At 43.8% G+C, this 24,887-nt stretch overlaps 1 protein-coding gene across 2 annotated transcripts in view; it reads left to right on the top strand.

Moving 5' to 3' along the window:
* The first annotated feature begins 5,566 nt into the window (after window positions 1-5,566).
* The window catches only part of NUDT3 (nudix hydrolase 3), a 123,569-nt gene continuing 104,248 nt past the window's right edge, over window positions 5,567-24,887 (top strand). For both annotated transcript variants that reach the window (XM_086371210.1, XM_086371209.1), the window contains exon 1: window positions 5,567-5,967. In XM_086371210.1, the coding sequence (XP_086227336.1) occupies window positions 5,869-5,967 (99 nt within the window). In that variant the 5' untranslated portion in view covers window positions 5,567-5,868. The remainder of the gene's footprint in view (window positions 5,968-24,887) is intronic.

Genomic DNA, 24,887 nt, shown 5'->3' with positions numbered 1-24,887 from the left:
TTTCTTTATAGAGCATTTGCAGACCAACTGACAATGTAATATACAAATCCTAACTCTACCCCTTTGACAAATGAATCCAACCATGTAACTCACTTGCCTGAGAAAGAGAAAAGCAGCCCCTGACATCCAGGAATTGGCCTGACCCTTACAGGCAGGCTTTGGCATGCTGGAAGTTGCCTGGCACTCACAGTGAGGCCAAGTCACTCTCCTGTTGGATATAAACAATGTCATCAAACATCAGCATCAGAGAAGGTGACACTGTGACTCAAAGTCAAAAAACTTTATAATCGTGTCTGTGGTGGTGGTGGTTTAGTCGCTAAGTCGTGTCCGACTCTTGAAACCCCATGGACTGTAGTCTGCCAGGCTCCTCTGTCCACGGGATTTTCCAGGCAAGAATACTGGAGTGGATTGCCATTTCCTTCTCCAGGGGATCTTCCCGATGCAGGAATCGAACCCAGGTCTCCTGCACTGCAGGCAGATTCTTTACCGACTGAGCTATGAGGGAAGCCCTTATAATCTTGTCTAAGCACAGAGAAAAACAAGTTCACAGTAAACCAGTAAATACAAAGCACACCTCTCTCCTAGCTGATAGGAGAGACTGCCTCTCTACCAGTTATGACTTTAGCCATGTTCATTCCTCCCTCCTTCTAGGAAAGATTTTTTTAAGATACCCAATCATAGAATTACCCTGCTTCCCTACAGCATCCAATCCAGAACAAAGCCCTGTTTCTTTAAAATCTGCCCCAAATCACCTAACCTAAGTGGTTTTTAACACCTGAGACACCCTAGGCTCCTCCCTGGTATGTGTTCTCCATCACTGCAAGAAGCAAAAATCCCAGGTCGTTCAACTACTGGTATATGCTTGGTTTTGGCCTGGAGGGCACTGACACCCCTATCAAGATGAGAACTTTTCACTTTCTCCTAAAATTCTCTTATGTCTCTTTTTAGTTAATCCACCTCCCCACCCCTTCCCACACCACCCCCGAATGCCCCTGCATCACAGATGGACATCTGTGTTGTTTGGCTATTATGAATTAAAGCTGCTGTGAACATTTTGTACAAGTCTTTTTGTGGACATATGTTTTCATTTTTTGCCAGGTGTATTCATTTCCTATTGCTGCTATAACAAATCCACACATATTTAGAGGTTTGCTGCTGCTGCTAAGTCACTTCAGTCGTGTCTGACTCTGTGCGACCCCATAGATGGCAGCCCACCAGGCTCCCTTGTCCCTGGGATTTTCCAGGCAAGAACACTGGAGTGGGTTGCCATTTCCTTCTCCAATGCATGAAAATGAAAAGTGAAAAGGAAGTCGCTCAGTTGCATCTGACTCTTCGCGACCCCATGGACTGCAGCCTACCAGGCTCCTCCATCCATGGGATTTTCCAGGCAAGAGTACTGGAGTGGGGTGCCACTGCCTTCTCCGATTTAGGGGTCTAAAACAACACAAATTTAGGGACTTCCCTGGTGGTCCAGTGGTTAAGATTCCACGCTCCCAACGTAGGGGAGGACCCCTGGTGAGGGAACTAAGATTCCATATGCCATAAGGCATAGCCAAAAAAAGAAAAACAACAACACAAATTTATTGTTAATATCTTAACTGTTCCAGGGGTCAGAAGTCCTAAACGGGTCAGGAGAGTTGTTCCTCTGGCTGCTTTGGGGACAATCTCTTTTCTTGTTTTTTCTAGCTTCTGGAGGCCACTGGCATTCTATGGCCCCCTCCAACATCTTAAAACCAGCATCTTTAAGTCTCTTTCCCCCTGACCTCTACCGCTGTCATCACATCATCTTCTCTGTCTCTGACTCTCCTGTCTCCTTCCTTCCCTTCTAAGGACACTTTTGATTATTTTGGACCCACCCAGATAATGCAGGCTAATGTCCCCATCTTGAGATCCTTAATCACATCTGGAGGGTCTCCTTTTCTGTGTAAAGTCTGGGGATTACAATGTGGGCATGACTTTGATTGGGATTGCTTTGAATATACAGATCAAGTTGGGGAGGATTAACTTAACACTCTCAAATCTTTCAATGGATTAATATGGTTTATCTCTCCATTCATTTAGATCTTCTTCAGACTCTCTCAACAATGCTTTATAATGTTTAGTGCAAAATGTTTTGTTAAATTTATTCCTAAGGATTCTTATGGTATTTTAAATGGAATTGTGTTTAATTTGATTTTCTCATTGTTTTCTCCTAGGATATTAAAAATCACTGATTTTTAACCTTTTAAATTAAAACATAATGAACATACAATAAAATGCACAGATTTTAGATATTCAGTTCAATGAGTTCTCACAGTTGTATACTCCTGTATAATCGCTGCCTAAAACAGGACATAAAACATTTTTATACCCCCAGGATGTTTTTTCTGCCCTTTTCCAGACAATTCCTTCCTCAGCCCTCCTACAACCACTATCAGATTTCTATCACGGATTAGTTTGGTCTGTATTTATATTTTATAGAAATGGAGATATATATATATATTATATACACTTTTTTTTTTTTTTTTTTGGCCATACTGCATGGCTTGTGGGATCCTGGTTTCCCAACCAGGGATCAAAACCTGAGCCCCTGCAGTGAAAGCCCAAAGTCCTAACCACTGGACTGACTGCCAAGGAGTTCCCAACATAAACTTTTCAAAATGAGTAGCTTCTTTCACTTATAATGTTTTTGGAATTCATCCATATTACTGCATGTGTCAGTAATCTGTTTTATGATTGAGTAGTATTCAATTGCACGAATATACCATCATTTATCTATTTTCCTTATGACACGTGGGCTACTTCCAGTTTGGTGTTATTACAAATAAGGCTGCCATAAACATTCTTATGTAATTTTTTGTGGACATTTATCTTCACTTCTATTGAGTAAATGCCTAGGAATGGAATTGCTGGGTCATAGGTTAGGTCTAACTTAGTAAGAATTTTCTAAAAGTTTCTTCAGAGTGGTGTTTCATTGTACAACTGGCACAGGACCATTGTATCAAAGTTTCAGTTGCTCACATCCTAGCCAACATTTAGTGTTGCAAGTCTTTTTGATTTTATTCATTCTAATGAGTGTGACGTTGTATCTCATTGTAATTTTATAGTTACCTAATAATAGTGATCTTAAGCACTTTTCTGTGTGTTCCTTGGGAATTTTTGGGTCTTATTTTGTCAAGTATCTGTTCAATTACATGTTCCATTTTTAAAAATTGGGGTGTTTGGGACTTCCCTCATGGTCCTGTGGTTAAGAATCTGCCTTCTAATGCAAGAGACATGGGTTTGATTCCTGGTCAGGTTCAAACCCTGGTCAGGGAACTAAGATCCTTCATGCCATGGGGCAACTAAGCTGCATGCCACAAACTACTGAGCCTATATAGCACAATGAGAAGCCCACATGTTACCTGAGGCACCCAAATAGATAAATATTTAAAAAATAGAGACAAAATGGCAGAGGAAGAAGCTAGAAAGACAACCAAAATGACCAGTATTTGGGGAATTCTGTTAATCTGTGAAGATTAACTACAACTAACTGAAATTCCATATCTTCTGTGTCCAGGGCTTAGTGAAATGCCAATAACATTACAGGCATACCTCGGAGATATTGCTGGTTCAGTTTCAGGCCATGCAATAAAGCAAATATTGTAATAAAACAATTTTGCAAGATTGCAAATATTGCAAAAGTCACAGGAACTTTTGTTTTCCTAAGGCAAATGTTTATACTATAATCTATTAAGTGTGCAAGAGCATTATGTCTAAAAAACAATGCATATACCTTAATTTAAAGGTACTTCATGGGCTTCCCTGGTGGTCCAGTGGTTAAGAATCCACCTTGCAATGCAAGGGACATCGACCAGGTTCGATCCCTCCTCCAGGAAGATCCCACATGCCACGGGGTTACCAAGCCCATGAGCCACAACTACTGAGCCCAAGCTCTAGAGCCTGTGCTGTGCAACAAGAAAAAGTGAAAGTCATTCAGTTGTGTCTCTTTGCGACTTCATGGACTATACAGTCCATGGAATTCTCCAGGCCAGAATACTGGAGTGAGTAGCCATTGTCTTATCCAGGGGATCTTCCCAACCCAAGCATCAAACCCAGGTCTCCCACATCGCGGGCAGATTCTTTACCATCTGAGCCACCAGGGAAGCACTGTGCTCTGCAACATGAGAGTAGCCCCTGCTAACTGCAATTAGAGAAAGCCTGTGAGCAGCAATGAAGACCCACTACAACCAAAAAAAGGAAAAACCTCATCACTAAAAAATGCAAACCATCATCCGAGCCTTCAGCAAGTTATGGCAGTAACTTCAAAGATCACTGATCAGAGTATAATGAAAAACTTGCAGTATTTTAAGAATTACCAAAATGTGACACAGAGACAAGTGAGCAAATACTGTTGGAAAAAAGTTGCTCAATGCAGGATTGCCACAGTCCGTCAATTTGTAAAAAGACAAAAACAAAGTGAAATAAATCGAGGTATGTTTGTAGTTACAATGTATTGTGTGACTACTATGTGCCAGGTGTCAAATGCATTTATTTCTATTTTAGAGGAGTATAAATTATGTAAATGAATTCCAACTTAGGTTTGTTTGGCTTCAAATCCTGATCTTTTCGGACTATGCTGCTGCTGCTAAGTCATTTCAGTCGTGTCCGACTCTGTGCGACCCCATAGACGGCAGCCCACCAGGCTCCCCCGTCCCTGGGATTCTCCAGGCAAGAACACTGGAGTGGGTTGGACTATGCTAAATACATACAAATTCAAAAAAAGAAAAAAAAAAAAAAAGGCGGGGGAGGGTAATAAGCAGTTCACAAACAAATCCCACACAGGATTTTCAGAACCTCCGGAGCATCCACATGGACTACTTTCGGTGTGGGCTATTAAGAACTTTCACAAGTCACACTCCTTCTACCTTGCTGGAGGGCGTCTGGCTGTATGTCCTTCCCTGGAGAATCTATTTGACATCCACAATATATCCTCTTTTACTGCCCAAATGATGATGCCTTATGATTTACACACTGTCTTCCTCACTCCTTTCTAGCCCTCCTGTATACCTAAAGATGAAGCATTTGCCTTTTTGCACGATAAAGAGATGTAAGATAAAACACCTGTCCTTTCAGTGAACTACATGACCCAGCCCATAGACTTGTCAGAGATCCTGGATGTCAATGCAATGCGCACCACCTTCTGCCCCGTTTCTGTGCAGTGCTTAATTCCAGGCATCTCGGGTTGCACTCTCCATTACGTTTAACTGCATCCTACTTTTTACCTCTAGACCTTCTCTCTCACTCGCTCCCTGATGGATGGGCAAGGCCAAGGACCAGGCGGCGTGACCTTGGGCAAATTCTCGCTTCCGCCTCCTTAGCGGAGCGGGGAAGCCCAGTACCCGCACCCTCTTCCCCTCCGCTTCCTCCTAGAGCGGCTCCCAGTCCCCGCCCCTACGCTACTGGCGTAGTGGCTGCGTCGAGCCGCGGCGCCCTCTCATCCCAGACGCTCGTTTACGCCGCGCGGACTGGGAGGGCGCGATTCCCGAACGCGGCAGGCGCTGCGAGCGCGCGGCCGTCCCGCAGGCCGGCGCGGCCTTACGCCGCTGACGTAGCGCGCCCAAGATGGCGGCGCGGTCGTCGTCGGGGGTGGCGGCGGCAGAGGGGGCGGCGGCCGCGGCGGCGGCGGCGACGGCAGCCGTGACGGCGGCGGCGGAGCGGGGCCTCGGCCGAGGGGAATGAGGCGGCCGCGGCGAGCCAGCGGCGGAGCCGTGTAGCGCAGTAGCGGCTCCCCCTCCCTGCTTCCCTTGGCCGAGCCGGGGGCGCGCGCGCGCGCGCGGCCGTCCGGAGCGGGCTCCCCACCCTCGACTCCCGAGACCCGCGCCGCACCCCCCAACTCGGGCCCGGAGGATGATGAAGCTCAAGTCGAACCAGACCCGCACCTATGACGGCGACGGCTACAAGAAGCGGGCCGCGTGCCTGTGTTTCCGCAGCGAGAGTGAGGAGGAGGTGAGGCGCGGGGCCGGCCGGGGGTCTCCGGGGTCGGTGGTCACCTCGGACTGAGGCGCGGGGTGGGGGGTGGGGGGCGCGGCCCGGGCCCGGCCGCTCGGTTCGGCCCGAGTGAAGTTCCGACGAAATTTCCTGAGGCGAGGGCGAGGGGGAAAGGGACGAGGACGGTGGGCGGAGGGGAAGTGGGTCTGAGGTTCGGGCCGACGGGGACGGCAGCTCGCGGCCGGGCACTCGCGAGCGGGCATCCTGTCACTGAGGAGAGAGGGGCGGAGGGCAGAAGGCGGTGGCCGGGGAGAGCGCGCGGCGTTCGGGTCGGGCCTGCGGCTTGGGGTCCGGGGAGGGCAGCCCCGCGCTTGTGTCAGGCCAGCCCGGCACATGTGTGTGTGCAGGAGCCGCCGTGCACGCGGCGCGGGGCCGGCCCTTTGTGGCGGAGAAAGCAACCACTTCATTGGCAGGTTCGGGGTTTGCCGAGGGATTATGTACGTCTGGGAGCCCGAGGCGGTGGGGGGAGTTTTAGGAAGATTTAGGGCGTTGTGCAAAAGCCAAAGCCAGTTGTTTATTTTCTACTGCGCTGGGTAGCCCATATGGTGTAAGCCTGAGAAGAAAGGACAATTTGATAAGATAATCTTTGTGGGTTGAAAATTTTTTCATTTTAATTGGGAAAGCCAAAATCGGTCTTTTAAGAATCTTTGCCCGGACATTCCTCCATTGCCCTAGGAAGATCTTTAGGATTAAATTTGCTTGCAAAATAGAAATGCTTAGAATCAGTTTCTTTTTGCATATAATAAAAAAAAATCTCGAAACTCCTCAAAGCCGTTTCTCTGGTAATAAAGGGAATTCAGAGAAGGCAAATGTTTTTTTGTAAATCCTCAAAGAATAGCTGCTTTGGAAATTAATAAGATGCCTGTGGGAACGCATTCCTCTCGTGTGTATGGTGGTAAAATGGCAGTTAAACTGGAAACAATGAAGGACAGTGAAATTCAATATGCTGTATTTCAGCATGCAGCAGTGGGCTATCGTGGCAGGGCTGCAAGTACAGTACATCGTGTTGAAATGGAGAGAAAAGAACTTGACCCGTTAGTTATGAAAAGAAGCTGTGATGAAAGACAGATGGGTTGCCAGAAGTTGCTGTCCAGAGATATTTAGGAGGAAGTGGAAATTTATTGCGTGGGAAAAAAAAAAGTTAATAAAAGCACTGTAATTGTTCTGTTGAGAGATTTTGTGTGTTCCCTTTCAGCAAAACAGTAGGAAACTAGATTTGGAAATGTATATTGTAAAAGTACTCAAAACCGATGCATTGTAATAGCTGCTAGGCAGTGCCTTGCTGTAAATTGTGTACTGTTTTGGGATACATACTTGCATAAAGTAAAATGGTGATGTTTACTGCCCCAGAGGCTTTGTTCTCTCCATTATCATGTCGTATTGTGGGAAATCAGACGGGATCACAGGCTGTTAATTGGAGGGAAAACTAATTAGCATAATAACATGTCTTACTGCAGTAATATGGTTAAATCTGTGGGAACCCCAATTATAAGTAGAAGGGTATATAATTGTATGAATGACAAGACTTTACATGTTAAATAAATCATAAGGAATTGAGAACATGTGAATATTTTGGATAAATTGGAAACCCCTTATGGATCATAAGCAAAGTAATGAAGACTTGGTTTTCTGTTTTCTGTTAAAGGCTTATTATGCAACGGTACAAGCAGCATTGATGTTAAAACATTTGACTGATCATGAAGTTTCCTCTACTGAATTTCTTTCTGAACATTGGTTAATGAGCAGAAGATTCATGCAAATCTTTAATTACAGATTCAGTAGATAATACAGCTAAAGCCTAGGAAGAATAAAATTAATGAAAGGGGTGTGTTTTAGATTTGTTTAATATGTATTAAGAGCCTACTATATCAGTGCAGCATTCTGTAACATGGGATGTAAAGATAAACATCCCTCGTTGTCCCAAAAAGTTGAGTGGTTTTTGATTGGAACCCTTAATTGGGAGGGATTTTGGACCACGGAATAATCTCTAGGGTGCCATTCAATTCTCAGATTATATAATTGTGTTGGAAGGGAAGTAATTTGTTAGTTCCAGGAGAACTTTTATGTTCTCAGTAGTAGTGCCAGAAACTGGAAGCATTAGCCGCCACGCATTGTGGGAATGTGAAATTCAAACGCAATAGGACATTCAACCCAATTTTATTTTTTAATGAGCACTAATGGCTTTAATCAAGATAGAATAATTTACAGGATACTATCAATATTAGCATTAAAACAATAATAATGTAAGTATGAATAGGATCCTGATTTATAAATTTAATCAGTGTTAAGAAACATACTTACAATGTAAAGAAAAAGATGGAAATATTAGCAGATAATAGACCATGAGTCAAACCTTCTAGCATTCCATTTCTCCAGCCCCAGAAAATTTTATTTATAGGCCAGCAGTGATAGCAGCTGAGATACTGATCCAGGTTGGGGTGTGTGAACATATTCAGCAAGTTTACTGAGCAGCTTTATTGAGCACTCATTAAATGTCAGGCTCTGTGATACAGTTACAAAGGAGACAGGCAGGCAGGAAGCCTGGAGGGGCAGACTCAACAACATGATGAAAATGAGTTCTCTTTCCTTCAAATCTCTGTCTGCTTTTCCTGTTGATAAACAAGCATCAGTAGCAGGAAAATTTCCCTCCGTAGATGTTTTACTAATTATGGTGACATTTTGATAAATTAAAACCTTTAGGTTGGGGCGTTGGTGATAGTTAACATTTCTTACAGTGCACCTGATGTGCAGTGGACAGTCTCTTGCCCAGCCTCTGCTTTAACCACTTGATACACTGTGCACTTGATTCTACTCTGTGAGCTGCTGGTCCTGACAGGTTCCAGACCATGTGGCCTCCCAACCAGTTGTATTGATCCCTGTATTTATTTATTTTTTTTGTAATATATGCATTGTATTTATCTCTATATCTGTATATATTTGTTGTAATACACTGAAAATTGTAATTGTGCAATGTAATTAAATATGACGTCAGTTGGTGAAATTTGAGTTCAAAAAGAATGGTTTTGTGAAAAATATTTCAAATGCTTTGGAATGATCCAATAATTTCAAGTTACTAAAAAAAAAATTGCTGCTCGATTAATATGGATTAGAAAACTAAAAAAGATGGAAAAGAAGTCTTAAAAGTCCAGACAGACTCTGCATATAGATCACTTCATGAATGTTTTCAGGTTTTTGTTTTTCTTCTTAAAATCTAGAGCTGAAAAATACAGGTCACACATGGTAGGCATAGTATATGAAAGACAACTTGCATTTCAGCAGTAGACCCACAGTGAAGATCATGGACCGACTACATTGTGACTGACAAAGATTAGCAAATAAATATACTTTGTTTACTTACTTATTTAAGCTGTGCATCATGGTGGATTCTTAGTTCCCTGACCTGGGATGGAACCTGTGCCCCTGAAGTGGGAGCATGGAGTCCTAACCACTGGACTGCCGGAAAGTTTCTGCATTTATATTTTTAATCTGCCATATTTTCCAATTAATATTTTATCATAAACATTACAGAAGACTTAAACATATTTCTTGAGTAAGATTTTATTACACTAAATTGGGTATTATGACATTCATCTTTGTCATGGTATTCACCCTGGGCCTTCCTAAAGCACTTCCAGTGAAATCTTCTCTCTTACACCCATTCCTTTTCTTCATTTTCTGATTACAGAAAGGGAGAGATATTAGGGGTGGGCTTGCTTGTACTCTGCCCTTCCTGGCCTGGTAGGGGAGTGTGGCACAGGCGTTTTAGACAGTTGAAATATCTAGCAATGTGAAATACTCTCCTGGAAAGGCTAGTGATACTGACTATACATGGGGGTGACATCACAGTGCTTGGGAAAGTTGAAGTTGCTCCTCAGGGGTCTTTTTTACTGAGGCAGAAAGGTAAGTATTGACTGGATCATCTCAGATTTCCTTGTGCATTAAAACTGTTTTTATTAAATATATATATCAGATCAGATCAGATCAGTCGCTCAGTCGTGTCCGACTCTTTGCGACCCCATGAATCGCAGCACGCCAGGCCTCCCTGTCCATCACCAACTCCCGGAGTTCACTCAGACTCATGTCCATGGAGTCGGTGATGCCATCCAGCCATCTCATCCTCTGTCGTCCCCCTCTCCTCTTGCCCCCAATCCCTCCCAGCATCAGAGTCTTTTACAATGAGTCAGCTCTTCGCACGAGGTGGCCAAAGTACTGGTCTTTCAGCTTTAACATCATTCCTCCCAAAGAAATCCCAGGGCTGATCTCCTTCAGAATGGACCGGTTGGATCTCCTTGCAGTCCAAGGGACGCTCAAGAGTCTTCTTCAACACCACAGTTCAAAAGCATCAATTCTTCAGCGCTCAGCCTTCTTCACAGTCCAACTCTCACATTCATACAGGACCACAGGAAAAACCATAGCCTTGACTAGACGAACCTTTGTTGGCAAAGTAATGTCTTTGCTTTTGAATATGCTATCTAGGCTGGTCATAACTTTCCTTCCAAGGAGTAAGCGTCTTTTAATTTCATGGCTGCAGTCACCATCTGCAGTGATTTGGAGCCCAGAAAAATAAAGTCTGACACTGTTTCCCCATCTATTTCCCAAGAAGTGATGGGACTGGATGCCATGATCTTCGTTTTCTGAATGTTGAGCTTTAAGCCAACTTTTTCACTCTCCACTTTCACTTTCATCAAGAGGCTTTTGAGTTCCTCTTCACTTTCTGCCATAAAGGTGGTGTCATCTGCATATCTGAGGTTATTGATATTTCTCCCGGCAATCTTGATTCCAGTTTGTGTTTCTTCCAGTCCAGCGTTTCTCATGATGTACTTTGCATATAAGTTAAATAAACAGGGTGACAATATACAGCCTTGACGTACTCCTTTTCCTATTTGGAACCAGTCTGTTATTCCATGTTCAGTTCTAACTGTTGCTTCCTGACCTGCATACAAATTTCTCAAGAGGCAGGTCAGGTGGTCTGGTATTCCCATTTCTTTCAGAATTTTCCACATTTGATTGTGATCCACACAGTCAAAGGCTTTGGCATAGTCAATAAAGCAGAAATACATGTTTTTCTGAAACTCTTTTGCTTTTCCCATGATCCAGTGGATGTTGGCAATTTGATCTCTGGTTCCTCTTCCTTTTCTAAAACCAGATTGAAAATCAGGAAGTTCACGGTTCACGTATTGCTGAAGCCTGGCTTGGAGAATTTTGAGCATTACTTTACTAGCATGTGAGATGAGTGCAATTGTGCAGTAGTTTGAGCATTCTTTGGCATTGCCTTTCTTTGGGATTGGAATGAAAACTGACCTTTTCCAGTCCTGTGGCCACTGCTGAGTTTTCCAAATTTGCTGGCATATTGAGTGTAGCACTATATATATCTTTTAAAAAACAAAGAACAAAACTGTTCTTAAAGGTCTTAGTTTTGTTTGTTGAGCTTTTCCATCAGGAGCCCTGCCTCTCTTGGCATGGGGTTCCTGGTTCTCATTTCTTCAGATCTTTGAGCTCACTAGGTTGGGTGAGGGGATGACCGACTGAAGACCCTCAGTGAGTGGAGACTCTGGTAGCCTGAGTGTTTGTCAGTAAAAATGCCCCCAGGGGAGCAGGTGAAAGGACCTTCCCCCAGGCTCCAGAGAGGGCAGTAAGGCTCAGGTGGCACTCATCAGGGGTGAGAACCATGGTGAAGAGCTTCCAGTGGAGCCCAGGCCGGTTGGGGAGTCCTTTTGTAGCGTATCTCGGGGACTGTTCTGGAGTCACCACGAGTGCATGGATCCAGCTGACTGCACATTTCTGATCCTTGTGTTTCTGCATCTTTCCTGAGGCTTTGTGTGTGTGTGTATGAGAGAGAGAGAAGGGGGGAGAGAGAGAGAGCGAGTGTGTGTGTGTGTGTGTGTGTGCACGTGTGCGCACACATGCGGGCATTCCCATACGCTTTCCCTTGTGCCTGCCTAGTAAACACAAGTTAGTCAGTTAGATGTTTCTCCCATTACCTCCTTTTATACCGACTTCCCAAGTTGTGGATTCTAGTCTGAAATTGTACTGCGATCTTCATTATTCTTTTCTACTTCTTGCCCTAATCTTTTGCTTTTGGGTGAGTCTCATTTTTCAATAAATAGAGTGTTGTGTATCTGCTTTAGTTGAAACAGTAATAGAAATAGTAGCAAAAGGCAAGGCTCTTGTTTGAACACATTTGTTTATTTACTCCTTCAGCACACTTTTCTTTTTTTTTCTGTGCCACGCTGCTTGCTTGATCTTTGTTCTCCAACCAGGGATTGAACCCCTGCCTCTTGCGGTGGAAGGACAGCATCCTAACCACAGGACTGCCAGGGAATTCCCTCCACTGCACTATCTTGGCCTAACCCCGTCTTGCCTCTTGCCTGAATTATGACTTTATCCTCCTGACTGGTCTCCCTACTTGTGCCCTTACCCCTCTAGTCCTCACTGCTACAGTGGTAGAGTGAGTCTTCTGACACAGAAGTCAGATTCTGTCACTCCTCTGCTCCAGTGGTGGTCTGTCTCAGCAAACCCGCGCTCTGGTGCTCTGGTCCCCTGCCATAGCTCTGACCTCATCTCATCACCCTCCCTCTCTCTCACCCCACTCTTCCAGCCCTCTAGCTTCTGTGCTGATTCTCCCCCGTGGTATCTCCGTGGCTCCCTCCTTCACCTGAGGTCTTTGTTAAATTTATCAGACAGGTCTTTAATGATCACCCTGTATAAGATAACAGCAGTCCGTTGTGCATCTGTTAACGCTTTTTTTCTTGGCAGCACATACCACCATCGAGACATACTGTGTATTCATTCTGTGTATTGTCTGTTTCCTCTCACCTGATCTCAGGCTAGTCCCTGAGGATAGGGATATGTCTCTTTTATCTTTTTTATTCACTCCTGTGTCCTCAGTGCTTAGAATAGTAGTAGATGCTCAATATTATTTGTTGACTGTGTGAGTGAATGAATGAGTGAACATGCAGTCCCTACTTTCAGGAAGCTTGCAGTCTAGTGGAGGAACTGAAAATAACCAAGAGATACCACATGCTAGTGTCTACCAGTAAAGTGCTGATAGGTAGGTCTCAGAGAAGTCTCCCAGCTCTTGTTTTATTTCCAGCCTTTGTGACTAGGTGGGCTTCCCTCGTAGCTCAGTCGGTAAAAAATCTGCCTGTGATGTAGGAGACCTGGGTTCGATTCCTGGGTCAGGAAGATCCCCTGGAGAAGGAAATGGCAAACCACTCCAGTATTCTTGCCTGGAGAATCCCATGGGTGGAGGAGCCTGGCAGGCTGTAGTCCATGGGGTTACAAGAGTCGTATATGACTTCGCGGCTAAACCAACCACCACAAGGTGTCTGATACTCTTGAGTATCAGCTTACAGAAGGTGTGTGTGTATTTGGTTGTAAATCCTTTCAGAGTCTCTTTGCATGGTTCTATCATAGGACATTTAGGATTTCTTTCAGATGTTGAACTTGAAAGTCTGTGCCATCTCACAGGATTTGTGTTGGGTACTTGATATGCTGTACTGATCCCCAACCCTAGTGATGCCTAGGGAAAAGGATTTTCATTTTGCTGATAGCCGGGAAAGTTTTATTAACAATTAAATAAACACACCAACAAACTATAATCAAGTAGTGATACTGTTTTAATGACTTGTTGATAGTGGTTCATTGTCAAACATATGTCAAATTTGGATTCTGCAGTTTTGTGAATATTAAAGTAGTTAATTTGAAAATAAAGATTAGTAGGTATGCTCATAAAATTTTCCTGTCATCATCACTTTTGTCTTGATGTAGGTCAGAGTAATAGAAACAAGGTGTAACGTTTATGGGTGCTGAATCTAAAGGATTGGTTGATGGTGGTTAACATGAAACAGAACAAAGAAACCATCATGGACAAAAAAAGATAATATATGGATAAAAGAAGAATAAGGAGTTGAATTTGGAAATAAAGTTCAAACTTAAAATTTAGTAATAAAACATATGCACCTGAGTTTCTGCGTAAAATACTCTGAACATTCACGAAAACTTGAATCCATTTTGAGAATTTTTGTGCTGAGGTAACATAGATCCTCAAGAGTGTTCAGTCTTTTTCCCAGCCTTTTTGAAGCCTTTTCTTCCTAACCTTTTGAATAGGAAAAGGTGTTCACTTTTTAAATTAATCAGTTAACCCTTGGTTGCACTGGGTCTTGTTGCTGCAGGCGGGCTTTCTCTAGTCGCAGAGTGGGGGCTACCCTTCTTTCAGGTGTGCGGGCTTCTCATTGTGGGGGCTTCTCTCGTCGCAGGTGGGCTCTAGGCGCACGGGTTTTAGTAGTTGGGGCTCTTAGGCTTAGTTGCTCCATGGCATGTGGAGTCTTCCCAAACCAGGGATTGAACCCGTGTCCCCTTCACTGGCAGGTGGATTCTTATCCACTGTACCACCAGGGAAATCCAAGTGTTCATTCTTAGATTTATTCATTTATTTATTCATTTGTCCTACAAGCTTTTATTGAGTGCCTACTTCCAGATTGGATACTGTCATGAACAAGACAGAATGGAAGCCATTGCTTTTGTGAAGCATCTGATGTAAATACCAGTAAATAAGCAAAAATACCAGTGTATTTACGTATTGTACAGGTAGAGATAAAATACTGTAGTCTTTTCAAGAGATAGGTCTGAAAGGAGTGAAATAGAGACCCTAAAGTTTCTTTACACTCTTTTTAGGGTAACTTACTCAGAAAGACTACCTTGAATAGGTAACGCTATGCACACAGTACAAAATTCAAAACTTGCAAAGGATATGGAGTGAAAGGTGGATCTCTTTCCCACCCATCTTCTCTAGCCACCCTGTTTCTCACTCTTGATTCTTCTTTCAGAGGTTTTCTGTGTGCACATGTGTGTGTGTGTGTGTATAGTAGGCTGTTGCACACAAGTCAGGTAGTTAGCTTATACAAGTCAGTACTGCAGTGCATTGCAAGGAAAAGGTCGGAGGACATTTTTTAATAGAGCAAAAGTTTGCCAGTTTTTCCTAGAAATGTATTTGAACCCAGGCCACTAGAATACCTATGATTTTTGAATACTTACCTAGTTTTATTGAGGTTTGTTTACCTTAAATGCCAGGGATCCTTCTAGAGTGGGGAACTTCTAGGAATCGAGTGGTTGTCTCTCTGTGTGTGTGTGTGTGTGTGTGTGTGAGAGAGAGAGAGAGAGAAAGAGAGAGAGATCAGCTCTTTCGAAAGGGGGATGTGTTGTCAGTGGGCTGTGTGTGTCAGGAGAGTGCTGTCAAATGGAAGCTACTTCCCTTCAAGCTTCTTAAAAGCAGCTCAGCAGTCCTGTGGGTCAGAGTGTATTTTCTGATTTCTGAAATCTCATTCTTTAGACTACTCAGAGTTGACCTTTTAAGCCATAGTCTCTTCTTCTCAGGATGGTGTATGGTAGGCAGCTGTTCACTTTAGCCATGTCCCTTTGTCCCCAGCTGTGGAGTGGGGAGGAGGGAGAATTCTGAGTGGAGTTGTGGCTTTTCAGCTCCTCCTGAGACAAACTGTGAGATGATAGAAAATGTATATATTGATCTCTGTTCCTGGTTCCTGGCATAGAGCTCCTTAGACTCTTCTAATTTCCAAAGTGACAAAAACACTAGGAGTGTCTCTTGTTCTAATATTGGTCCTTGACTTCTGTTCCTGACACAGGACTCCTGAAACTTGTAATTACCTGTGTGATAGGAGTGTCTTTTTCTAACGAGGCAGCTCTGGTGGGCTCCTGAATGGTTCTTGGATGAGAACTGGTCACCAGAAAGACCAAGCCATGATTTGAAGCTTGAAATTTTCAGCAAACCCCTCCCCCCCCCCCCAACACACACTTCTTTTGAGAAGGGAGAAAATCTGAAAATGGAGTTAAATGTTTGATCATGCCTATATGGTGAAGCCTCTGTGGGGTTGGGAGAACTTCCAGTGGGCAGACACATCCACACGGGGAGGGTGATGCGCCCAGACTCCATGGGAGCAGAGCCTCCTGCACGCAGGACCCTTCTGACCGGACAGGACCTTTCTTCACCAGGCTGTTCCCCTGTGTCCTTTCATTAACTGTAAATGTAAGGAAGTGTTTCCCTGAGGTCTGGAGGAACCCAAGGAGAGGGGTCATTGGCACCTCTGATCTGTAGCTGGTTGGTCAGAAGCACAGGTTACACCTGTGCTGGGGACTGCCATCTGAAGGGCGACAGGGACAGTCTCGTAGGACTGAGACCGTAACCTGTGGGATCTCGAGGTAGACACTTTCTCTGAGAGGATAGTGGCAGAATTGAGTTAAATTGTGGGACACCCAGCTGGCATTGCAGAGACTTGGCTTGGTGTGGAAAACCCCACACACATTTGCTGATTGGAAGTCTTAGACGTCAGAGCCAAGCATTAGTGATCAGAAGCCTTCTGTGTGAGCAGTAGAGACTCACAGGGAAGAAGCGCACAGTAGGGAAGAGCTGGGTTTTTCCTACTCAGGAAGAAAGAAAACTGTTCTTTTCCCTTCTCACAGACCCGGCCTTTAACCTCTCTCTCTCTTTCTAACATTCCTTCACAGGGAGAACTGGGTGTGGGAAGGTATGACTGATTGCCCTGTAACCTGATTTAATTTGAAATAGAAACAAATTACTAGAATGAAACACCCATATTCAAATGTGAGCACCAAAAGTATTGGCAAAACAAACAGGAAGTGATTTTTAAACTTTCTTTTTGACGTCTCACTGTTCACGTTGTGTTCTGCGGCTGCTTGCTTAGTGCAGCTAACCAGAAGCGGGCTGTTGCTGTGAGTCTAGTTACGTATCTGAGGCACAGAAAAGACTCTGATGCTAGGAGGGATTGGGGGCAAGAGGAGAAGGGGATGACAGAGGATGAGATGGCTGGACGGCATCACTGACTAGATGGACGTGAGTTTGAGTGAACTCCAGGAGTTGGTGATGGACAGGGAGGCCTGGCATGTTGCGATTCATGGGGTCGCAAAGAGCCGGACACGACTGAGTGACTGAACTCAACTGAAGAGTATGTGTGTTTGTGTGCTTTGTCCAAATGCACTTAATAAAACAAATTGTAGGCAGTGCAGGATGGGTTTTAACCCCCTTTAAAATGGGAAATTAATAACTCAAGTGTTGTAAAGCATTATCTTATGTTGTGGTATTTTGTGAGCACTTCCAAAAAGAGATAAAGAGTGAATTTCTACTCCAGGAAAAAGCTTATTACAGAAAGAATAAAAATTTAAAGCAAGTGGAAGCAAAATGTTATAAAGAAAAGAGTATTATAAACATAAAAAAGAAATGATCCCTTAGGTAGACTTTCTTTGTATATAGTTAGTTGATCTCTTTGTTCGTAAAAGAGGAAAGAAAAAAGTCCTTTTAAAGAATTGTCTGGAAGACTTATTTAACACTTCTCATTAGCTTTATGAGAGCAGCTTAGCAATGATGAACAGAAATGGATAGGAACTCATACATACAGTGCTGCTACTCCTATAAAAAGGAATGGTGGTGATTTTTTTTGGAATATTTAAGAATCCTAGTAAAATATGCCATAAGAAAAGTTATATGCCTTTGTAAAACACTTTTTATAATGAATACCATGAGGTAATATATTTTGGTAATTGGAACTTTTGATTAGTTGCTTGTTTACTAAATGACTTGTTTACTAGACTTATATTCAGTCGTCATTTGTTGAATGTGCTGAGCCCTGACTCAGGGTTTCACTGCAATGATGATTTCTTCCCTGGAGATTTTGTAGTTTGGATAGACTGCGTTTACTAATAGTAAAACGAAACCTTTAGATTTTACTGGTAAAATGAGTTAGTCTCTGTATGTGATAACTGTATTTCTATGGTATTTTCATTGGTATGAATAAGGAACTAACTTGGTATCGTTCTTCAGCTAGGCACTCTTGAGTGACTTTTTCTTTCAAAAGGATTTTTTTTTTTTTAAGTACAGAAGTAATTGTGGTGTCTGTAAAGAATACTTCAAACTGAGGGGTTTAAGCTGTGTAGAGTAACACAGTAGGGGAGAGAGAAGGTGGGATGATTTGAGAGAGTAGCATTGAAACATATGTATTACCATATGTAAAGTAGATAGCCAGTGGGAATTCGCTGTATGACACGGGGAGTCCAAAGCTCTGTGACAACCTAGAGGGGTGGGTTGGGGAGGGAGGTGGGAGGGAAGTTTAAGAGGGAGGTGACATATGTATACTTGTGGCTGATTCATGTTGATGTATGGCAGAAATCGTCACAATACTGTAAAGTAATTATCCTCCAATTAAAATATAAAATAAAAGACATGTAGAATACAGAATCTGAGCTCTTGAGGAGCTTTAAACTGTTGCAAGATGCAAATTAGAGTGTAAAATTAGAGAAGCGAAGGAGAGGAATTTGATGGAGACTGAAAATGAGGTGGAATATTAGGGACAGTTGCTTGGGGTGTGTGACACCACACCTGAATGTCTTGGTTGGATTTGGGTAGCCGATGAAAATATTCCAGGTGGGAGACATTGGGCCAGGTAGGTCATGGAAGGTCATGCCTGGATGTATAGCCCTTGAAAGCCTGTTTGTCCTGAAACATTTTGAGGACCACAGACTGTTGGCTCATGGCTGTGTTTGGCCTGCAAGATGATTAAGAATTTAAAAAATATTAGTATCCAACAAACTAATATTGAAAATTTTCAAATAAGGAGTCTTGTCTTTATCTCTGTGATACCAGGGCTCAGGGTCAGCTCCCATTTGTTGTGGTGGTTAAGATGTTCTTCCCTTTTGAAGGTAGAGTTAGGGGGAAATGTTTCTTGTGCCCTTGTAAATTTCTCTCAAAAATGGAAAGAAGAGAAAAAGGGTTCCATGTTTCAAGAAAAATGGGAGAGGACCTATTTCTTTGTGGAGATGAAAATGTTATTACCTCTTTACTTTGGAAACATGATGTGTCTCTGTCAGAATGATCTGATGGACTTCAGACACGTAGGCGCTGCCCAGGCCCCTTGGGTGGCGTTTCAGGTTTGATGTCTGAGGTAGTGAAGAGCTTGGGCCCCGGAGTCGGTCAGGGAGGGAGCCCTGGCTCTTACACTCACTAGTCTCTGATCTTGAGCAAATTACTTTACACCTCATTTTCTCCTATTTCATTGTACTTTGGGAAGGTTAAGTGAAATTATTTATTATATATAACACTTAGTCCAGGGACTGGCACAAGTCAGTATTCAGTGTCAGCTATGTAAATATATAACCCAGAAAAAGGCAATTTCTACTTCATTGCAACTTGAGGTTGGAGAAAATTGGAGTAAGAAGGTCGTTTGGGGAAATTTCTTTTTTTTTTTTTTCTTTTGGGGGGGAAATTTCTGAACCTCAGTTGTCTGCTTATTAATTCAGCTAGGCACTGTGCTGTGTTCAGTGAATAAGGCCCCGACTTTCATAGGGTCTGGCATGGAGTTAGATAACTAAGGCAGGAATTACAGTAAAGTGTGATATTTGAAGTAGATCTTAAAATGGTGTAGTTCAGTGATTCCCATGGTTTAACCGTCTATGGCAGTTTTAGTGTCAGGAGAGACAGCGGACAGGGCAGACGGTGTACTCGGTGACACTGTACGTGTCCCGCCACCTTGCCTTCTTCCTCAGACCATCTGCTATGGAGCAGCTACCGTTGATATGGCAGAAGAAAAGGAGAGAGAAGCCTTTCTCTGGATACAGATAGTTCTTATCCTCTCCCTCTCTCCCTGCTCTGCCCCCACCCCAGTCTGTGCTGGGAAAAAGAAAATTAAGAAGGGAGACCAACCCAATTAGTGTCTGAGGGAGGAAAAAGGATATTATTCTTCCTCATTCCCATGGACTTGAAAACAAAAAAAGTCAACAGAGAACCCTACCAGTTGTGAACTACCACTGGAACCAGAAAAATCCTTCAAGATCTGTCTGTTATTTTTTATTTCATGATATAAGTACTACGTACCATTAAAAATTCGTACTTTACTGCATATTGAGGAAATTATTTTAAATGCATAAAAGAAAACTAATGAGGCAACTTACATTTATTTAAAAGATAATCCCTGTGAATTGCTCTGCTTTGATGCTAAAACTTTTTTTTTTTTAAGTACAAATATAGTGCTGTGGGCGGAGAAGGCAACGGCACCCCACTCCAGCACTCTTACCTGGAAAATCCCATGGATGGCGAAGCCTGGTAGGCTGCAGTCCATGGGGTTGCTAAGAGTCGGACACGACTGAGTGACTTCACCTTGACTTTTCACTTTCATGCATTGGAGAAGGAAATGGCAACCCACTCCAGTGTTCTTGCCTGGAGAATCCCAGGGATGGGGCAGCCTCATGGGCTGCCATCTATGGGGTCACACAGAGGGACACGACTGAAGCGACTTAGCAGCATAGTGCTGTGGGAGAAAAAGTAAGGGAGGTAAATTCTTCTGGGTTTGAGAACATGTGAGGCTTGGAAGGACTTGGGGCAGAGGACTTGAGCAGGGACTTGTGGAGAGTATGCTGTGGTCAGACTGAGCAGAAGTGGCCAAGGGCCGTTGAGGCAACAGTGGTCACAGTAGAGCGTCTGGAGAAGAACTTGGGACTGTGGCTCAGGGATTCGGAGTTTCCTGAAGGATTGATTTTTCGGGCAGAAAATCAGAGTATGGATTAATATTGCATCGTTCTGTGAATAATTTTGGAAGTGGGTGTCTTTGGAGAGAGGGGTAGGTGTTTATTATATTTAGGATCTCTGGCCAGCTCCTCCTTCCTCAGAGCATCCTCTTCTTTCTGGAGAAAGCCCCTCTTGGAGAGGAGGAGGCCACTCACAGCCCAGAAACCAAATGGGCCAGCGTGCCCTCTCCTTTCTCTGATGGGCCCGTGTGGGTGCAGGACTTAGGAACTGCAGGTGCCAGCGTGCCCTCTCCCTTCTCTGATGGGCCCGTGTGGGTGCAGGACTCAGGCACCGCAGGTGCCAGCTTGCCTTCTCTCTTCTGATGGGCCCATGTGGGTGCTGCAGGTCGGCTGCTCAGCCCTTGGGACTGGGTTCTGAGGAGGCCGCTGAGGGAGGTGAGGAGCGAAGTAGCTGTGTGCTGAGCACATGTCCGTGTTGTTGGCCAGGCCGTGCCTCTTGCCGCCAGCCCTAGAGGGCCAGGGTATAGGCCCATCTTCCAAGCCTGGCCCCGTAGTCCCTGTCACTCCAGTTTTCTGACCCTTTGATGTTTCTTCTAGTACATTCCTTTTGGCTACAGATTCCCAGACTTGGTTTCTGTTCTAGCAACCCAAGAACACTGTCTAATACATCTCCTGGGTCATTTTTTAAGTTAAACTTACTAATCCAGTGCTCTGGAAGAGACGTCTATGTGTTGAGTCAGAATTTGTATTTATTTTTCTAGGAGAGCTTTTTCATTTTATTTATGGAGCAGATTTTAACATCCCTGCCTTTTGTGTGTGTGTGTGGTAAAATTTTTTTCATGCTAAAGTTTGTAAAATTTATTTTAAGTGGCCAAAAAATAATCTCGTCAAATTAGAGCAAGTGTAATAACTAAGACTGATCTGAACCGATATTTTTATGAAATGCTTACCAGCTTCATCATACCCTCCTACCCTTGATGCCTATGGTTTCTTTTTTTAGAATTAACCTAAAGAATATTTGAAAATGTGTGAATTTATATATTATAAACCTTTTGGGTGTCAAGGAACAGATAAAAACTGAATTTTAAAAATGAAAGCTTATGAAAACTGTAGGATGCTTCTTAAAATGCACATTGTAGTCTCCAGGTTCTGTCTTGGTTAACAAGAATTTATTGCATCTTTACACAAAGTTTTCTAGGTGCAGGGATGATTTTTAAAACTGTGGACGTGTTCCCTGGTCTCCAGGAATATGCTTTTCTAAGCTGATTAATTAAATTTCTTTTAGCCGTATGAGTACAGTTGACGGAGAAGGCAATGGCACCCCACTCCAGTACTCTTGCCTGGAAAATCCCATGGACGGAGGAGCCTGGAAGGCTGCAGTCCATGGGGTCACTAAGAGTCAGACATGACTGAGCGACTTCACTTTCACTTTTCACTTTCATGCATTGGAGGAGGAAATGGCAACCCACTCCAGTGCCCTTGCCTGGAGAATCCCAGGGATGGCGGGGCCTGGTGGGCTGCCATCTATGGGGTCCCACAGAGTCGGACACGACTGAAGCGACTTAGCAGCAGCAGCAGTACAGTTGAACAAATGGCTGCTGTGTATTCTGGGTGGAATCAGATAGAAAAACTGAAAAGGCAGAACTTAAAGTACTTGGAACAACTAGAAAAAGAAGTAGGGACTTTCCTGGCAGTCCGCCTGCAATGGAATGGAATCCGCTTGCAATGCAGGAGACCTCGGTTCGATTCCTCGGTCGGGGAAGATCTGCTGGAGAAGGGATAGGCTACCCACTCCAGTATTCTTGGGTTTCCCTTGTGGCTCAGCTGGTAAAGAATCCGCCTGCAATGCGGGAGACCTGGGTTCAATCCCTGGGTTGGGAAGATCCCCTGGAGAAGGGAAAGGCTACCCACTCCAGTATTCTGACCTGGAGAATTCCACAGTGGAAGTGAGAAATAGATTTAAGGGCCTAGATCTGATAGATAGAGTGCCTGATGAACTATGGAATGAGGTTCGTGACATTGTACAGGAGACAGGGATCAATACCATCCCCATGGAAAAGAAATGCAAAAAAGCAAAATGGCTGTCTGGGGAGGCCTTACAAATAGCTGTGAAGAGAAGCAAAAAGCAAAGGAGAAAAGGAAAGATATAAACATCTGAATGCAGAGTTCCAAAGAATAGCAAGAAGAGATAAGAAAGCCTTCTTCTGCGATCAATGCAAAGAAATAGAGGAAAACAACAGAATGGGAAAGATTAGAGATTTCTTCAGGAACATTAGAGATACCAAGGGAACATTTCATGCAAAGATGGGCTCGATAAAGGACAGAAATGGTATGGACCTAACAGAAGCAGAAGATACTAAGAAGAGGTGGCAAGAATACACAGAAGAACTATACAAAAAAGATCTTCACGACTCAGATAATCACGATGGTGTGATCACTGACCTAGAGCCAGACATCCTGGAATGTGAAGTCAAGCGGGCCTTAGAAAGCATCACTACGAACAAAGCTAGTGGAGGTGATGGAATTCCAGTTGAGCTATTCCAAATCCTGAAAGATGATGCTGTGAAAGTGCTCCACTCAATATGCCAGCAAATTTGGAACACTCAGCAGTGGCCACAGGACTGGAAAAGGTCAGTTTTCATTCCAATCACAAAGAAAGGCAATGCCAAAGAATGCTCAAACTACCGCACAATTGCACTCATCTCACACGCTAGTAAAGTAATGCTCAAAATTCTCCAAGCCAGGCTTTAGCAATACGTGAACCGTGAACTTCCTGATGTTCAAGCTGGTTTTAGAAAAGGCAGAGGAACCAGAGATCAAATTGCCAACATCCGCTGGATCATGGGAAAAGCAAGAGAGTTCCAGAAAAACATCTACTTCTGCTTTATTGACTATGCCAAAGCCTTTGACTGTGTGGGTCACAATAAACTGTTGAAAATACTGAAAGAGATGGCGATACCAGACCACCTGACCTGCCTCTTGAGAAATTTGTATGCAGGTCAGGAAGCAACAGTTAGAACTGGACATGGAATAACAGACTGGTTCCAAATAGGAAAAGGAGTACTTCAAGGCTGTATATTGTCACCCTGCTTATTTAACTTATATGCAGAGTACATGAGAAACGCTGGACTGGAAGAAGCACAAGCTGGAATCAAGATTGCCGGGAGAAATATCAATAACTTCAGTTATGCAGATGATACCACCCTTATGGCAGAAAGTGAAGAGGAACTCAAAAGCCTCTTGATGAAAGTGAAAGTGGAGAGTGAAAAAGCTGGCCTAAAGCTCAACATTCAGAAAACGAAGATCATGGCATCTGGTCCCATCACTTCTTGGGAAATAGATGGGGAAACAGTGGAAACAGTGTCAGACTTTATTTTTCTGGGCTCCAAATCACTGCAGATGGTGACTGCAGCCATGAAATTAAAAGACGCTTACTCCTTGGAAGGAAAGTTATGACCAACCTAGATAGCATATTCAAAAGCAGAGACATTACTTTGCCAACAAAGGTCCGTCTAGTCAAGGCTATGGTTTTTCCTGTGGTCATGTATGGATGTGAGACTTGGACTGTGATGAAAGCTGAGCGTGGAAGAATTGATGCTTTTGAACTGTGGTGTTGGAGAAGACTCTTGAGAGTCCCTTGGACTGCAAGGAGATCCAACCAGTCCATTCTAAAGGAGATCAGCCCTGGGATTTCTTTGGAAGGACTGATGCTAAAGCTGAAACTCCAATACTTTGGCCACCTCATGCGAAGAGTTGATTCATTGGAAAAGACTCTGATGCTGGGAGGAATTGGGGGCAGGAGGAGAAGGGGACGATAGAGGATGAGATGGCTGGATGGCATCACTGATTCGATGGACGTGAGTCTGAGTGAACTCCAGGAGTTGGTGATGGACAGGGAGGCCTGGCGTGCTGCGATTCATGGGGTCTCAAAGAGTCGGACACGACTGAGCAACTGAACTGACTGACTGACAGTCCATGGGGTTGCAGAGTCGAACACTACTGAGCAACTTTGATTTTCACTTTTCTTGGTGGTCCAGTGGTTAGGCACTTTCACAGCTCGGACCCAGGTTCAATTCCTGGTTGGGGAACTAAGATTCCACAAGTCATGGGGGTACGGCCAAAAAAAAAAAACCAAAACCCCGCCTGTGCTTTTCAAGTACCTCAGGTTGGAGGCAAAATACTGAGACAGTCAATCTTGGGCTTTAAGAAATGGATGGAATTTAGATAGATAGGAAGGAAGGGAAAAGGTATGTTAGGAGAAGGGGGCCCATTATGATTGGGATTGGGGGTTGGAATGAGCTTGTTGCGTGCCTGAGACTGAGTGCCTGAAC

This window comes from Bos grunniens, chromosome 23, assembly GCF_055505025.1.
Source record: "Bos grunniens cultivar Pamir isolate PY7600 chromosome 23, Bosgru_T2T1.0, whole genome shotgun sequence".
Classification (NCBI taxonomy): domain Eukaryota; kingdom Metazoa; phylum Chordata; class Mammalia; order Artiodactyla; family Bovidae; genus Bos; species Bos grunniens.
This window is presented reverse-complemented; position numbering and strand designations above follow the sequence as displayed.